Source organism: Mesoplodon mirus (genome assembly GCF_964341445.2).
Source record: "Mesoplodon mirus genome assembly, chromosome: 3".
NCBI lineage: Eukaryota > Metazoa > Chordata > Mammalia > Artiodactyla > Ziphiidae > Mesoplodon > Mesoplodon mirus.
The window spans coordinates 123,754,016-123,771,483 of NC_138978.1; the positions used below are offsets into that span (position 1 = coordinate 123,754,016).

Here is a 17,468-nt window from a genome sequence, read left to right on the forward strand (position 1 = left end):
TGGCTCCTATCCATCAGTATTTCCAATATGTATCTTCTTTGCAAGCTGGCTGGTCACTTTCAATTCTATTCAACAGCATTTATAGCTCACAAGCAAGGTACAAGGCACCATGCTGGCTGGCGGTAGATACAGAGATGAATAAAACTATTACCTCTCATGATCACCTCTTCATGATCATGAAGTCATGGGCCTTGCCTTTAAGTAATGGACAACATAGAGGGAAACAAATAATAATCTATACTGTAAGGTAGAATGAAATAAGTTTTAATGACAGAAAGACCAAAGGGGTGGGGGAAGGAGTGCAAAAAGAACCATAGTTAATTTGGCTAGTGATACCAGGGAAAGCTTCATAGACGAGGTGACATTTGAGCTGGGTATTGAAGGATGTGTAAATGGACAGGGGGTGGGGGCATACATTCCAGCTGAGCACTGTGCCACACACAGGCAAGGGACTGTGAACATGTGTGGTATATCTGGGGAGGTATCCCAAATATATGACACAGATCCAGTCCTTTTCTTTCTTTCATGCCTTCCTCACTTGGATGCCTTCTGTCTTCTTCATTCTCTGCCAAATTCCATCCATCCTTTTGAGGTCCAGCTTCAGCTGCACTTCCTCCATAAGATCTTTTCTGACTGTGCTAGCTCATGCCACTCCCTGTAGCATGTAGTTCAGAATTTAACTGTAGTGTTTGTACTTTAGCTAGACCAGGGCAGACATCATGCTCATCTTACACTTTGGAGGCCTTGCAACCCCCAACACAGTGCTAATGAGAGTCAGGGCTAGGTGGTTCTATGGACCCATTAATGGGGACTAACAACTTCATTCTGCCTAAATCCAGTTTATTTCTGCTATCCATCCTGGGATTGTTCATGGGGGTTTAGGATTTAGCTGGTTATATTTTGCTAACACATAAGGGAAACAATTTTTCAAATGCTTACTTCAGTGTTCTGCTCAGCCATAGGTGATTCCTCCTCAGTGCTGTCAGGGGAAGGGGGAGGGTCATTAACATCAGCTTGAACTCCACTACTTTCTGGGATGAGCCTTAGGAGCTGAGGTGAACCCAGTTTCATCATCTATACTGTCATTTACCAAGTTCCCTCTAGAGAATGACTGCTTCCTTCAAGGTCTATTGTTTTGATGGTTGGGTTCCCCTAAAGTGCCAGAAATATAGCTGAGCAATTCCTTTTAGAGACTGAGGTTCTTCTTCTTCTTCTTCTTCTTTTTTTTCTTTTGTGGTACGTGGGCGTCTCACTGTTGTGGCCTCTCCCGTTGTGGAGCACAGGCTGCGGACGCACAGGCTCAGCGGCCATGGCTCACGGGCCTAGCCACTCTGTGGCATGTGGGATCTTCCCGGACTGGGGCACGAACCCGTGTCCCCTCCATCAGCAGGTGGACTCTCAACCACTGCGCCACCAGGGAAGCCCTGGCTTCTTCTTCTTGATGAGGCTGTTTGGAGAGTGTATTAGCCTGGTTCTGCAGAGAAACAGATCCAACAGGAAATAGCTATAAAGGAATTGACTCATGTGGTTATGGAGATTGAAAAATTCCAAGATCTGTAGTCAGCAAGCTGGAGAGGTGATGGTATAGTTCCGGTCTGAGTCCAATGGCCTGAGAACCAGGAGAGCTGATCATGGACATTCCAGTCCATGTGCAAGTCCTAAGGCAGGAGAAGACTGATGTCCCATTTCAAAGACAGGCAGAGAGAGAATGGATTTTCCCTTACTCTGCTTTTTTGTTCTATTCAGGTTTTCAATGGATTTGGTGATGCCCACCCACACTGGAGGGGAAGATTAATCTGCTTTACTCAGTCTACCAATTCAATTGTTTATCTCATCCCTCACACTCACAGCCTGAATAATGTTTAACCAGATATCTGGGCACCCCATGGTCCAATCAAGTTGACACATAAAATTAACAATCACAGAGTGATATAGAAGGAAAACTTGGCCAGAAAAATATATATTATGAAGTTTCTGAAGTGGAGCCTGAAGAATAATGCCCCAGCGGTCTAGTTCCTACAGAAAGAGCATTTTCCAACACTCTATTGGGAGACTGTGTCTGCACAGCTGAGAGCCACAACTCTGATGGCTTCCCATACCACACAGTCATATAGGGTTGGGCTGGTCCAGCAAGGTGTACCCTGAACAAAGTTTCCCAGGCAAAGGGACAAACAGAGGCTGAAATGCAGTCCACACTCTACATGCCAAGCCATGTACTCATGTGAGGGGCTCATCTGCCCAAGGTGCAGTGTGGACTTGGGGAAGTCAGGGACCAGGGCTCCTCCCATATATTGAGTGTGAGAAGAGGCTCCTAAGTGGTGTGTCATGGCAGATTACAGGTGTGCAAAATGTGGATCCTTCACATATGGGGTTGCTGGGAATGGTCATCACCTCTGGTCATACACAGCCTCCAGCCATGAGCAATCTTGACTGTTTACTCCATTGGGCCATAAAAATATTTTCTCCATGTGCTGCGGTGTGAAGAAGGGTGGGAAGCACTTGTCATTCATCAGGAAGGGAGCGATTTCAGAAAGGGCATACATCCATTTGCTTATCTAGGCACAAGCTATGCCCAGCAACAGAGTGTTTGCTTCTTTGCTTACGTGTTGGGATCTGGTGATTTGCAATCTCCAGGTAAGATCTGAGCCGAGCAAGTCTAGGTCTGGAGCATCTGCCAGTAGGTATGGTTGTAGCTCAGTTTCCATGGGGAGAATTCCATCTGGGAGCCTAGATCACAATTTCATAGCTTGAAGTCCCAGGAGGTTTGCTGTCTTGAGTGTTGGTTTTCCCCATCTGCACAAAAGGGAGAAGGAGGACATGTTGACTGAAAGGTGCTGGTAGGGAATTCCAGTCCCACAAGGAGCCCTCAAGAGTCATGCAAATGGCCTTAGATTTCCCTGGTTCTGGGGTAAACTGGGTAGCAGGGCCTTGTCCTTTGCTGAGTCGCTCACCTCTGTTCCAGCCACGCAATTTGGAAGCCCTTGGGTAATCAACTTCTTAGCTTAGGAAAAAGCAGCAGTAGAGAATGTGGATATTTGCACTGATTTTGATTATAGACTTGAGGCAACATCCAGGCTCAAGCTACCCATGTTCCATGTTCCTAGTTCAGCCTTCATTCCTTCTGTATCACAGTAACTGCACCTTGGCCTATATTTAGTGGTGAGTCACCTCCACTGGTGTCATATGCTCTAGTTACTTAGAATACTGCAGACAACTCTCCCATTGGCTTGCAGAGTCCTAGGTTTTAAATTACACATTATCCAAATTAATAATTGTCATCCAACTTGTCTAGAGGGTTTACTTTGAGATGTCTCAATCCAAGAGTCCCTGACTAATCCCTCAAGTCTAGTCTTTTCCAGTTGTATTTTCTTCTCTGTTTCCTCCCACTCTCTTTCCAATCCTGGTTCAAACATGCGGACACCTTGCTTCCCGCTTCCTGCTTCTCCTCCCTTTTCCCTCCTCCTCCTCTTTCCTCACTCACCTCCTTCTTTTCCTTCTCCCTCCTTTCATCTCCTGATCACTGAGGAAGTCAAGGTCCTTTTACCTTGTTCTCCAGGACACTTAGCTTATCTTTACATTCAAACTGACCTGTGCATTGAGTTCCCTTACGACCTTCCTACTTGGCCAACTCATAGATGCCTCATAGAATCAGCTCTTAATTCTTATTCATGGATTCATTTGCATTCCATTTTGATATCCCTATATTTCTTCTCACTCTTCATTTGTTATCATTATTATCCCTTTCCTCCGAGACTTCTGGGTTCAAATTTATCTTTCATGATGAACTTCCTACCTATTAGCTCAGCTATTAAACAGAAACACTGCCAAAATATTTGATTCACTCAGATACCCCAGAGCTGTCCTTACTGTAGCAGAAATGAGGACCCTCAGACAGTATCAACTCCTCACCAGATCCCCCAAACTGAAAGTCCTGTCAAAGATCAGGACTTATCTTCTCTCTTTGCATAATTGAGAGAAGGACACTGAGGCACAGGGAATGTGAGTGTCACTAGAGCTCTACAAATGGTTGGGCATGTTACACACTGTGAGGGTCTGCTGAGGGAGCAAATGGGAACGGGGGTTCAGCTTGTGTTCTACTTGCCCTTGTGTTCTACTGTGCACTTGGTGTGGGCCTGTGTCTGCCCGGGGTAGGGGGAAGGTGGGGGACACCTGCTTTCTAATTTCCACACTGTGAGCTAGCAATGGCCTTGGATGTTATAGAGGCTGGAGTTTCCACACTGTAGTTCAGAGGCCTAGGGGCTCCTGCATATAAAGTGTGGGATCAGCATCAAGGAAGCCAGCTTGTGGATGGTCATGGACCTGGGAAGTAGGGCTCTGTGCATAGGTGGAATGAGACCAAGGCCCTCAGCAATTAATCCTGAGAAGCATAGAGTCCCAAGGGAACCAGCTGATTCCTGGTTGTATGGACAAGATACAGCAGAAAGGTTGGAATAGACAGGACAACAAGGCTAAAAATCAGAAAGTCTTTACCTTATCAGAGTACTGCACTATGGAATAAATCGTGTTCACTGGCTCCTCCTTGGTGGGGAGCACCTGTAAAATACCCATCTTCCCTCAGTGAGGGAGCCCAGGTAAAATCTTATGAGTCCCCCTTCTTACTTCTGCTTCTGCCCATCAGCCCTCTCTGGTTGCACTTTCACTAGGTGGCCTCCTCTCCAGCTTCAACTCTGGTTCCATCCAGCTTTGGAGAGGATCAGGTTCAGGTGGAGGTGAGCATGGGACAGTTGACAGCCATTGGGAAAAATCTTCAGAAGCCAAGAAGAGGGGTCAGACTGAGTCTTGCTTAGTCAGAATTTTAGCTTTCCATGGGCTCTATGGACCCAGCTGACCTATCAGTCCAAGTACAAGGCTGGACTGACCTAGCAGACCTGTTTCCCTTTCACTCCTTGGAGACTTTAGGAGAGCACGCTGGTGGGGGCACAGAGAAAGGCAATACCATGTAGAAGTCTGGTTCAGGGTGGAGGTGAGGGAGGGACAGGCAGGTAAAAGGCAGGCGAGAGGCAAGGCTGTGGGACAGAGTGAATCAGCCTGAGGAAAGCAAGCTGTTGCTGCAGCCAGACCAAGAAGTCAAGTTCAAGGGGACCTCTCTCAGTTCTGTGACCTTGAAACCCCCTTAGCAAATTGTTCACCTGTAGTGGCCACATAACAGCTCTCACCTAACAAAAGGGACACCCCTGTTGTGGGTCCCATATAGAAGGTGCTTTGCTCTTAGTCATGACTCTCATTTAACCTGGAGCCAGGCTCTCATGTGGAAGCATGAGGCTTCAACCCTGGGAGGCTGTTATGGGGTGACACTTGACCATATTCTTGTCCTCATAGAAAGACTTATGGCATCATTTCCCTGACCTGGTATTTCCTGGTTGGACCCCGTCAGGCTCTTGGCTGTGGCTGCTGCCCATGACTCCCTGTCCTGGGGGGTTGTGGTGGAGACCCACGAGTAGCATCACCTCACCTTGGACTGTGGGATTTCATCATAGATCCTGGGCTCTGCTGTCTGGGTGTCTCTTGGAACTGTGACGTATGTGTATATTGTTTTCTTTGAGGCAGCATCTGTGTCACAAACAAACATAGAACCACAGTATGTGAAATGTGGATGAATTTTTCGAGGTGATCTATTCTAATGTTCTCTTTTTCAGATGAAGAAATAAAACCCCAAGAGGTTAAATGACTCCCATCCTCTTGAGATGGATGCTTGGATCCTTGACTCTCTTTTCCTTTTCTAGGGATGGCATGTGGTATGGGAGACACCTGGCTCAGGTTTCATCCAGAGCTCAGTGGGAATTCTTTTCTGCTCCAAAGCCCACATTAGGGTAAAGAGATTCTCCCCAATCCCGGTGTTGGCACTGAAGGTAGCTTTTCCACCCAGGGTCTTAGTGTCTCTGGCACTTAGCATCCACTGCCTTGCATGGCTAGTTTTCTTTTCACGTGAGGGTCTTAATTTTTCGACTAGAATGATTCTCTCTAGTTATACACTGTGTTGGCCTCTTCTGGTGCATACCTTTCTTTTACCACCTCAATGTTAGACCTGTAGTAGATGCTCCACAAATATTTGTTGCTTGACTGATTCACAGAGTCAAAGATTTGTTAAGCTCTCTCCACATGCCAAGCTATGTATGAGGTCACGGAGCAGCAGACAAGAGAGATAAGTCCCTACTTTTAAGAATTCGTGGGCATTCCTCCCAGTGTACTGCTTTTCTTTGCTCCTAACATGGAACATTTTAGGGTCAAGTTGAAAAGAGATAGCCAGAATTTGGGGCCTTCATATTCCAGGACACCAGCATATCCGCAGACAACAAGTCTGAGCTGAGTGATATTACAGGGATCCAGTGTTTCAGAGTTTAGTCCTGTTGTAGCCCCTGCCTCAGACCTGGTGAGTGAGCCGGACCCAGTGCTCTCTCTTATCTCATTTGCAGATGAAAAAATAGCCCTTATTCCTTCCCACGAGGCTGTGAGAGATTGGAGGCAGATGCCTCTTTGAGGAGCCCTAAACATCACCTATGGCCTGGGCAGGTTGTGTGATTTCTCCCCATCATGACGCCATTTGAGTTACAGTTCATGTCACAGACTCTCTTCTGCCAGAATGCCTCCTTCTGTGCCAAGCCCAGGTTGGTCGATTGTAAGTATAGTATCTAACACTAACTGAGTACTTACGAGGTACCAGGCACTGGGCCAAGTATTTTATATGTGTAATTCATTAAATCCATTTAATATTTATATGCAGTACATCCTATTTTTATGCATATTTTACAACAGAGAAAACTGAGACAGTGATCAAATAACTGGTAGTTGATAAATGGTCAAGCTGGCACCTTCACCCCAGACTGCCTGCAAAGTACAAGCTTAGGCTTAACCACTCTGCTGTGAATGCATCTCTTCCATCACACAGGGAAACTCATGGCTGAGAACTTACCAGGGTTCTTACTGAAGGTCTTTAAGTGGGAACCTGAGGAATCAGACACAAAGGAGAGTCAGGAATATGGAATCAGATGTAGAGCCTCGCTACATTCAGGCTTGTTATTATGATCAGTGGGAAAGCAAGATTTTGGGTGGACACGGAGTTAGGAGGAATAGGAGGGTATAATGATCCCCTAGGGCCAAAGATCAGGTTTTCTGAATTGAGAATGGTCACAATTACAGAATGATCCAGAGGGACCCAAAGGGATCTAGTGACAACCATGGAATATAAAATTAGTACATGTCCCTCAATGACATTTCAAAGCTCACAGTTTTGATGGAATCGGAAGTGACCTTGGAGACCTAGTCCAAACCTCATTTCACATGTGAGAACATTGAGTCAGAGAGGTAAAGACATGTATCCCATGAAGCACAGATTGTTAATGCCAGTGCTAAACTCGAACCCAAGTTCTAGGCCCACCACATCTTGGTGATCCCAGTAACATATTTTGAAGACAGTTCAGGATAATGTTATATAGTCCTCAGTACAATCTTTCTGGGAGATGGTAAGGTGAGGGACTGGGGATTTTAGGAAGGCTAATTCCCTGGAACAAAGGATATTTCCACCCCACCTTGGATAAATGACTTCAGTCCCAGGAAGAAGGAAGAAGGAAGGTGCATTTCCACATTTTAACTTCTGAGAAAATCTTACCTTGTCCTCTTTTGTGCAAAAGGAACAAAATCACTGAAGCTAGAATGATTAGAAGCAGAGAGAGCACAGCCAGCCCACTCAGCAGCACAGTGCGGTGAGTATGGAGGCCCATTGCGATGTCTGGAAATAGAAGATGCTGTGAGACTTGACTCTCAGGAAATAGGCCTTAGAGGCTGAGCAAGCTTGTCCACATTCAGGGGCACTCCCCTGGAGGACACTCAATATGGATAGAGGGGAGTGCCAAAGCTCCGAGGGAAACTGTACTTCCTGCTATTAAAGGTCAAGATCAGAAACTGAATTGGGGAGCTGAGCGGGGGCTGCCTCAGAACACCCTGAAATGCCCAGCATCACCCAGAAGGCTTTGGATTCTTTTCTAGGGCTTTTTGGGAAGAGAATTCCCCTGGGTCCAACCCTGGCATAAGGGAGGCACCTTCCCCTGGAGAGCTAGGGCCGATTCAGGCCTTGCAGCAGGTTATAGTGATTTCTGAGACTCCAGGAGAGATGGACAGAGATGGTTACCTGCACAGAGCTGCTTGGCAGAGATGGAGTCAGAATTGTTGCTGACAGGGTTCCATGCTGTACACGTGTAAGTCAGTTCTTGGTTGTCAGGGGTCTGGAAGACTCGAAGAACATTGCCTTCTTCCCCCAGTGGACTCCAACTGTATGTCACATTCTTTTCTTCTTTCTCGACAGAGCATGTCAGTGTGACATTGCAGGTGCTATTCACAGATGTCATTAAACTCTGAGTAATTTTTGGCTTCCCAAGCCGACCTATGAGGAGAAAACACATGAGCCAGTGGTAAGCTGGAGCTGGCCTATACCAGCTTGTGGGAGCCAACTGTTAAATTTTCAGAAATTTTCATGATGGATGTTAAAAACTTACAATGAAATAAATTATATTAAAAACAAAGCTAATAACTCTTCAAAACTCATCACTTTCTAATTTTTTTGGACAATTTACTATAATCTATGCTCTAGAGGTTATTTACATCTATTGTATCTATCCCTTGTAATGATGTATCAATGTAAAGTCTTCCCAACTTTGCAGGTCTTAAAATCAGCCAAAGTGGGAGTATTTACACCAAAGAAATTGGCAAATGCTGCAAACTAGGGCTTGACTTACTGTTTTCTTGATTGTCACACTAGACTTAAGAAAGCAATGAAGGAGAGGGTACTGAAGCAGATTAAACTAACAATGCATCCTGTCTGTAGCCATTATATTGTGAATAGCACACAAAAAATTGGAAATGTTCTTCCAGTATTTGAAAACCACTATCCAGTTCAGCAAAGAAGTTGCTCACATCATTGATGAACAAGTGAAGCTCCAATATATATGTCTTTGTTGAATCACTTTTTTCTTATTACTGAACTTAAATGAAAATGTCAACCAATATATATGTTGGTTGTGTTTATCCACTCCTCATGTTGGTTCCCTCATCAGTTGCAATGATATGTTGGCTAGGGATATAAATGCTCAACAAAAACTACTGAAAGGGGGGAGACCTTCAAGATGGAGGAGGAGTAAGACGTGGAGATCACCTTCCTCCCCACAAATATATCAGAAATACATCTACATGTGGAACAACTCCTACAGAACACCTACCTACTGAACGTTGACAGAAGACCTCAGACTTCCCAAAAGATATATGTATTTTTTTCCTTTTCTTCTTTTTGTGAGTGTGTATGTGTATGTTTCTTGGTGTGATCTTGTCTGTATAGCTTTGTCCTAGGGTTCTGTCTGTCCGGTTTCTTTCTTTCTTTTTTTTTAGTGTACATTTTAGAGTTTGTTATCATTGGTAGATTTGTTTTTTGGTTTGGTTGCTCACTTCCTTCTTTCTTTTCTTTTCTTTTTTATTGCTTTTTAATTTTTTCTATTGTTAATAATTATTTTTTTATATTAATAAATTTTTTTATATTTATTTTATTTTATTTTTTGTTCTTCCTTTTTTTCTCCCTTTTCTTCTGAGCTGTGTGGCTGACAGGGTCTTCATGCTCTGGCTGAATGTCAGGTCTGTGCCTCTGAGGTGGGAGAGCTGAGTTCAGGACATGGGTCCACTAGAGACCTCCCAGCTCCATGTAGTATCAAACGGTGAAGGCTCTCCCAGAAATCTCCATCTCAGTGCTAAGACCTACTCCACTCAACGATGAGCAAGGTACAATGCTGGACACCCTATGCTGAACAGCTACCAAGACAGGAGCACAACCCCACCCATTAGCAGAGAGGCTGCCTAAAATCATAATAAGGTCACAGGCACCCCAAAACACACCACTAGACGTGGTCGTGCCCACCAGAAAGACAAGATCCAGCTGAATCCACCAGAACACAGGCACTAGTCCCCTCCACCAGGAAACCTACACAACACACTGAACCAAACTTAGCCACTGGGGACAGACTCCAAAAACAATGGGAGCTAGGAACCTGAAGCCTGTGAAAAGGAGACTCCAAACACAGTAAGTGAAGCAAAATGAGAAGACAGAAAAACACACAGCAGATGAAGGAGCAAGGTAAAGACCCACCAGACCAAACAGATGAAGAGGAAATAGGCAGTCTACCTGAAAAAGAATTCAGAAAAGTGATAGTAAAGATGATCCAAAATACTGGAAAAAGAATGGAGAAAATACAAGAAACATTTAACAAGGACCTAGAAGAACTAAAGAGCAAACAAACAACGTTAAACAACACAATAGATAAAATTAAAAATTCTCTAGAAGGGATCAATAGCAGAATAACTGAGGCAGAAGAATGGATAAGTGACCTGGAAGGTAAAATAGTGGAAATAACTACTTCAGAGCAGAATAAAGAAAAAAGAATGAAAAGAAATGAGGACAGTCTCATAGACTTCTAGGACAACATTAAAGGCACCAATATGCGAATTATAAGGGTCCCAGAAAAAGAAGAGAAAAACAAAGGGACTGAGAAAATATTTTAAGAGGTTATAGTTGAAAAGTTTCCTAATACAGTAAAGGAAATAATCAATCAAGTCCAGGAAGCACAGAGAGTCCCATATAGGATAAATCCAAGGAGAAACATTCCAAGACACATACTAATCAAACTATCAAAAATTAAATACAAAGAAAAAACTATTACAAGCAACAAGGGAAAAACAACAAATAACATACAAGGGAATCTCCACAAGGTTAACAGCTGATCTTTCAGCAGAAACACTGCAAGCCAGAAGGGACTGGTAGGACATATTTAAAGTAATGAAAGGGAAAGACCTACAAACAAGATTACTCTACCCAGCGAGGATCTCATTCAGTTTCAACAGAGAAATTTAAAGCTTTACAGACAGGCAAAAGCTAAGAGAGTTCAGCACCACCAAACCAGCTTTACAACAAATGCTAAAGGAATTTCCTTAGGCAGGAAACACAAGAGAAGGAAAAGACCTACAATAACAAACCCAAAACAATTAAGAAACTGGTAACAGGAACATACATATGGATAATTACCTTAAATGTAAATGGATTCAGTGCTCCAACCAAAAGTCATAGACTGGCTGAATGCATACAGAAACAAGACCCTTATATATGCTGTCTACAAGAGACCCACTTCAGACCTAGGGATACATACACATTGAAAGTGAGGGGATGGAAAGATATTCCACGCAAATGGATATCAAAAGAAAGCTGGAATAGCAATTTTCATATCAGACAAAATAGACTTTAGAATAAAGACTATTACAAGAGACAAAGAAGGACACTACATAATGATCAAGGGATCAATCCAAGAAGAAGATATAACAATTGTAAACATTTATGCACTCAACATAGGTGCACCTCAATATATAAGGCAACTGCTAACAGCCATAAAAGGGGAAATTGACAGGAACACAATCTTCGTATGGGACTTTAACACCCCACTTTCACCAATGGACCAATCATCCAAAATGAAAAAAAAAAAAGGAAACACAAACTTTATATGATACATTAAACAAGATGAACTTAATTGATATTTATAGGACATACCAACCCAAAACAGTGGATTACACTTTTTTTTCAAGTGCTTAGGGAACATCCTCCTGATAGATCATATCTTGGGTCACAAATCAAGCCTTGGTAAATTTAAGAAAATTTAAATCATATCAAGTGTCTTTTCTGACCACAACACTATGAGACTAGATATCAATTACAAGAAACAATCTGTAAAAAATACAAACACATGGAGGCTAAACAATACACTACTTAATAACCAAGAGATCAATGAAGAAATGAAAGAGGAAATCAAAAAATACCTAGAAACAAATGACAATGAAAACACGATAACCCAAAACTTATGGGATACAGCAAAAGCAGTTTTATGAAGGAAGTTTATAGCAATACAATCCTACCTGAAGAAACAAGAAACATCTCATGTAAACAACCTAACCGTACACCTATAGCAATTAGAGAAAGAAGAACAAAAAACCCCCAAAGTTAGCAGAAGGAAAGAAATCATTAAGATCAGATCAGAAATAAATGATAAAGAAATGAAGGAAACAATAGCAAAGATCAATAAAACTAAAAGCTGGTCCTTTGAGAAGGTAAACAAAATTGATAAACCATTAGCCAGACTCATTCAAGAAAAAAAGGGAGAAGACTCAAATCAATAGAATTAGAAATGAAAAAGAAGTAATAACTGACACTGAAGAAATACAAACGATCATGAGAGATTACTACAAGCAACTATATGCCAATAAAATGGACAACCAGGATGAAAGGGACAAATTCTTAGAAAAGCACCACTGTCCGAGACTGATCCAGGAAGAAATAGAAAGTATAAACAAATGAATCACAAGCACTGAAATTCAGACTGTGATTAAAAATCTTGCGACAAACAAAAGCCCAGGGCCAGATGGCTTCACAGGCGAATTCTATCAAACATTTAGAGAAGAGCTAACACCTATCCTTCTCAAACTCTTCCAAAATATAGCAGAAGGAGGAACACTGCTGAACTCATTCTACAAGGCCACCATAACGCTGATACCAAAACCAAAGATGTCACAAAGGAATAAAACTACAGGCCAATATCACTGATGAACACAGTTGCAAAAAATCCTCACCAAAATACTAGCAAACAGAATCCAACAGCACATTAAACTGATCATACACCATGATCAAGCAGGGTTTATCCCAGGAATGCAAGGATTCTGCAATATATGCAAATCAGTCAATGTGATAAACTATATTAACAAATAGAAGGAGAAAAACCATATGATCATTTCAATAGATGTAGAAAAAGCTTTTGACAAAATTCAACACCCATTTATGATAGAAGCCCTCCAGAAAGTAGGCATGGAGGGAACTTACCTCAACATAATTAAGGTCATATATGACAAACACACAGCCAACATAGTTCTCAATGGTGAAAAACTGAACCCATTTCCTCTACGAGTGGGAAGAAGACAAGGTTGTCCACTCTCACCACTATTATTCAACATAGTTTTGAAAGTTTTAGCCACCGCAATCAGAGAAGAAAAAGAAATAAGAGTCCAAATCAGAAAAGAAGAGTAAAGCTGTCACTGTTTGCAGATGACATGATACTATACATAGAGAATCCTAAAGATGCCACCAGAAAACTACTAGAGCTAACTAATGAATTTGGTAAAGTAGCAGGATACAAAATTAATGCACAGAAATCTCTTACATTCCTATACACTAATGATGAAAAATCTTAAAGAGAAATTAAGGAAACACTCACATTTACCATTGCAAAAATAAGAATAAAATACCTAGGAATATACCTACCTAAGGAGACAAAAGACCTGTATGCAGAAAACTATAAGACACTGATGAAAGAAATGAAAGATGATTCAAACAGATGGAGAGATATACCATGTTCTTAGATTGGAAGAATCAACATTGTTAAAATGACTCTACTACCCAAAGTAATCTACAGACTCAATGTAATCCCTATCAAATTACCAATGGCATTTTTCACAGAACTAGAAAAAAATTTTCAAAATTTGTACTGAAACACAAAAGACCTGAAGAGCCAAAGCAATCTTCAGAAAAGAAAAACAGAGCTGGAGGAATCAGGCTCCCAGACTTCAGACTATACTACAAACCTACAGTAATTAAGACAGTATGGTACTCGCACAAAAACAGAAATATAGATCAATGGAACAGGATAGTAAGCCCAGAGATAAGCCCACACACATATGGTCATCTTAACTTTGATAAAGGGGGCAAGAATATACAATAGAGAAAAGACAGCCTCTTCAATAAGTGGTGCTGGGAAAACTGGATGGCTACATGTAAAAGAATGAAATTAGAGCACTCCCTAATACCATACACAAAAATAAACTGAAAATGGATTAAAGATCTAAATGTAAGGACAGACTTCATAAACTTTAGAGGAAAACATAGGCAGAGCACACTATGACATAAATCACAGCAAGGTCCTTTTGACCCACCTCCTAGAGAAATGGAAATAAAAACAAATTATTGGGATCTAATGAAACTTAAAAGATTTTGCACTGCAAAGGAAACCATAAACAAGACGAAAAGACAACCCTCAGAGTGGGAGAAAATATTTGCAAATGAAGCAAGTGACAAAGGATTAACCTCCAAAATTTATAAGCAACTCATGCAACTCAATATCAAAATAACAAACAACCCAACCCAAAAATGGGCGGAAGACCTAAATAGACATTTCTCCAAAGAAGACATACAGATCTCCAACAAACACATGAAAGAATGCTCAACATCACTAATCACTAGAGAAATGCAAGTCAAAACTACAATGAGGTATCACCTCACTCCAGTCAGAATGGCCATGATCAAAAAAATCTACAAACAATAAATGCTGGAGAGTGTGTGAAGAAAAGGGAACCCTCTTGCACTGTTGGTGGGAATGTAAATTGATACAGCCACTATAGAGAACAGTATGGAGGTTCCTCAAAAAACTAAAAATAGGACTACCATACAACCCAGCAATCCCACTACTGAGCATATTCCCTGAGAAAACCATAATTCAAAAAGTGTCATGTACCACAGTGTTAGTTGCAGCTCTATTTGCAATAGCCAGAACATGGAAGCAACCTAAGTGTCCATCGACAGATGAATGAATAAAGAAGATGTGGTACATATATACAATGGAATATTACTCAAAAAAGAAATGAAATTGAGTTATTTGTAGTGAGGTGGATGGAACTAGAGTCTGTCATACAGAGCAAAGTAAGTCAGAAAGAGAAAGACAAATACTGTATGTTAACACATATATATGGAATCTAAGAAAAATAATGTCATGAGGAACCTAGGGGTTAGACGGGAATAAAGACACAGACCTACTAGAGAATTGACTTGAGGATATGGGGAGGGGGAAGGGTAAGCTGTGACAAAGTGAGAGAGTGGCATGGACATATATACACTACCAAACGTAAAATAGATAGCTAGTGGGAAACAGCCACATAGCACAGGGAGATCAGCTCGGTGCTCTGTGACCACCTAGAGGGGTGGGATAGGGAGGGTGGGAGAAAGCCACAAGAGGGAGGAGATATGGGGATGTATGTATATGTATAGCTGATTCACTTTGTTGTAAAGCAGAAACTAACACACCATTGTGAAGCAATTATACTCCAATAAAGATGTTTAAAAAGAAAAAAATGATAAAAGTTCATTTAAAAAATGTTTTTACTAAAGCAATGAAAAAGTGAATGATAAAAGTTGTAGGTAGTAAAGGGTTACCTAAAAACCAATTATATATAAGTTGAGGCAATAGCTAGATCTGGAGCTGCCAGAAAGAAAGGAAAAACCTTTTACCAGGAGATAAGAAAAGGACCATATTCAGAGCTGATAAGTTTAGTTCATTCTTGTCAAAACTGCTGCAATGTGGTTTTCTCCTCCCACTATTGCCATGTGAGGGAGGAAATAGAGGAAGGAACAGGCACATGACTTTCTAATTAATGTGGAGTCTGTAAAGGCAATAAATTCAGCACTGTAAATGTAGGAACCATTTGTCTGTACATGTGAGGGAGTGGAACATGGGGACTAAGAGCTGTAAAGTCTTTGATTCCAACCTAACCAGATATTCTGGTCCTAAGAGTCTCTTAGAGGGAACCATTCCAGATCAGAATTAGTGATAACTTGCCAAAGAACTTCTAAACAAGTTTGGAGTAAAGACCTTGATTAGCTATAACAGTGATAGATACAGATATGTATAGTGAAAAAGGAACCAAATGGTGTGTGTGTGTTTCCGTAGAAACTTGATTTACAACAGTGTTTAAGTCTCTGCTTGTTGTTCACTTATTTTTAAAAAGAGTTTTTTTTATGTGTGGGTGTCAAGGTGGGGGATAGTGGTGAAGAATAGGATTCCATCTCATTTTTCTCTGCAGGAACAGAGATGTTACCTACACAAAGCTGATGGGCAGAGAAGGTCAGGATTGTGGCTGACAGGCCTTCATCCTCCCAAGTCAAAGTGTGGAGAAGCCATTGGAGACTAGGTTCAGAATCCAGGCTCCACTGTTCTCTAACTATGGAATGGTGGAGAAGGTATCCAGCTGCACTGAGCTTTGGTTTCCTCAATTATGACACGGGGACAACAATTTTCTCTAGTTAGGGTGGTTGTGAGGATTGGATGAACTATTATATATAAAGACCACTCTACTATCTATCTATCATCTATCTATCTATCTATCTATCTACCCAGCACCAATCTATCTATGCTTATATGTACTTCAATTTTCTACAGAAGAAGCAAAATAAACTGGCAATAATGACTGCCTCTGAAAAGGAGGAGTTGCATTTCATTGTATTATCTTTTGCTCTGTTTGTGCATATATTGCCTAAATATGTATAATCTTTATGTATTTTTAAAAATTAGGTGGTAGAATGCCATACAAATAGATAGTGTTCATTAAATGTCAGTTTCTTTCTCTTTATCTTCTCAGCTAACTACCCCAAAACTGCAGATTTTGTTGTATGGGCTTTCTCTAAGACTTTACAGTAGTCTGCCCTAATTGCAGATGGTTTAACACCCCCTAAAGACTGAGTGGGTAAAACTAAACATATAACGGGATGAAAACGAACATCATAAAATTGAATGCCCTCTTTATTTTCTCAGCCAAAGTTCTTGAATGAGTCAGATATTTTCTGAAGTGTCCACACTTGGGTATGGTTCTTTGACTCTGTCGCTCATGCTCAGTTCAGAGCCTTCTTCATCTAGGAAGTTCTTCCTAACTAGAATCTAAAAAGGGGACAAGGGTTAAAAAATTAATAACAACAGCTAGTTATTGAGCGTCTACTTTAAGGCTTGCACTGTACTAGGAGCTCAACTAACACTATCTCAATTAATCCCACCTATTACAATCTACATTTTATAGATAAGGAAATTTAGGCCCAGACAAGGTAAGCAACTTGCCCAGGGTCACACAGTTGGCAAGGGTTCTAATTCTAACATTAATGTTCTTTACAGTATGCACCCTATCCAGATGCAACCCGATTGAATTATGCTATATTAATTGAGCACTTACAATTGCCAGGCACTGTATTAGGACCTGGGACTATTATGATTAATTCATTTTTCCATTCAACAAATACTTCTGCAGCACCCACTATGTGCCTGGCAAGGTAGGAGCTGGGAACATGCAGTGTATCATATACCAGTCTCTGCCTTTATGGAGCTTGAACTTTAGTGGATTAACTGTATACCTGAATTTTATCTGTTAGTCGCATTTCTGTGTTTTTCTGCTGTGGGGCAGATGGACAGTAAAATCCTTGAGACATGGTTCAAATATTCTCTATGCTAGAAATTAGTGCTGAAATAAAATGTTAATCACTTATGTAATTTAAATTTTTCTAATAGCCACATTAAAAGTAGTGAAAATAAACAGGTGATGTAATAATGTATTTTATTTAACACAAT

General features: G+C 41.3%; 1 protein-coding gene across 4 annotated transcripts in view; it reads right to left on the minus strand.

Moving 5' to 3' along the window:
• Window positions 1-331: 331 nt before the first annotated feature.
• Window positions 332-17,468, minus strand: part of CD84 (CD84 molecule) — a 46,221-nt gene continuing 29,084 nt past the window's right edge. The window contains exons 3-8 of one of the 4 annotated variants that reach the window (XM_082613751.1): window positions 8,147-8,398; window positions 7,628-7,747; window positions 6,932-6,964; window positions 5,474-5,571; window positions 4,492-4,554; window positions 332-2,790 (exon numbers count right to left, since the gene is read on the minus strand). In XM_082613751.1, coding sequence (XP_082469877.1) covers window positions 2,728-2,790; window positions 4,492-4,554; window positions 5,474-5,571; window positions 6,932-6,964; window positions 7,628-7,747; window positions 8,147-8,398 — 629 coding nt within the window. In that variant the 3' untranslated portion in view covers window positions 332-2,727. Of the gene's footprint in view, window positions 2,794-4,491; window positions 4,555-5,473; window positions 5,572-6,931; window positions 6,965-7,627; window positions 7,748-8,146; window positions 8,399-17,468 lie in introns of all 4 variants that reach the window. The other 3 variants (XM_082613750.1, XM_082613753.1, XM_082613752.1) reach the window with 3 other exon arrangements.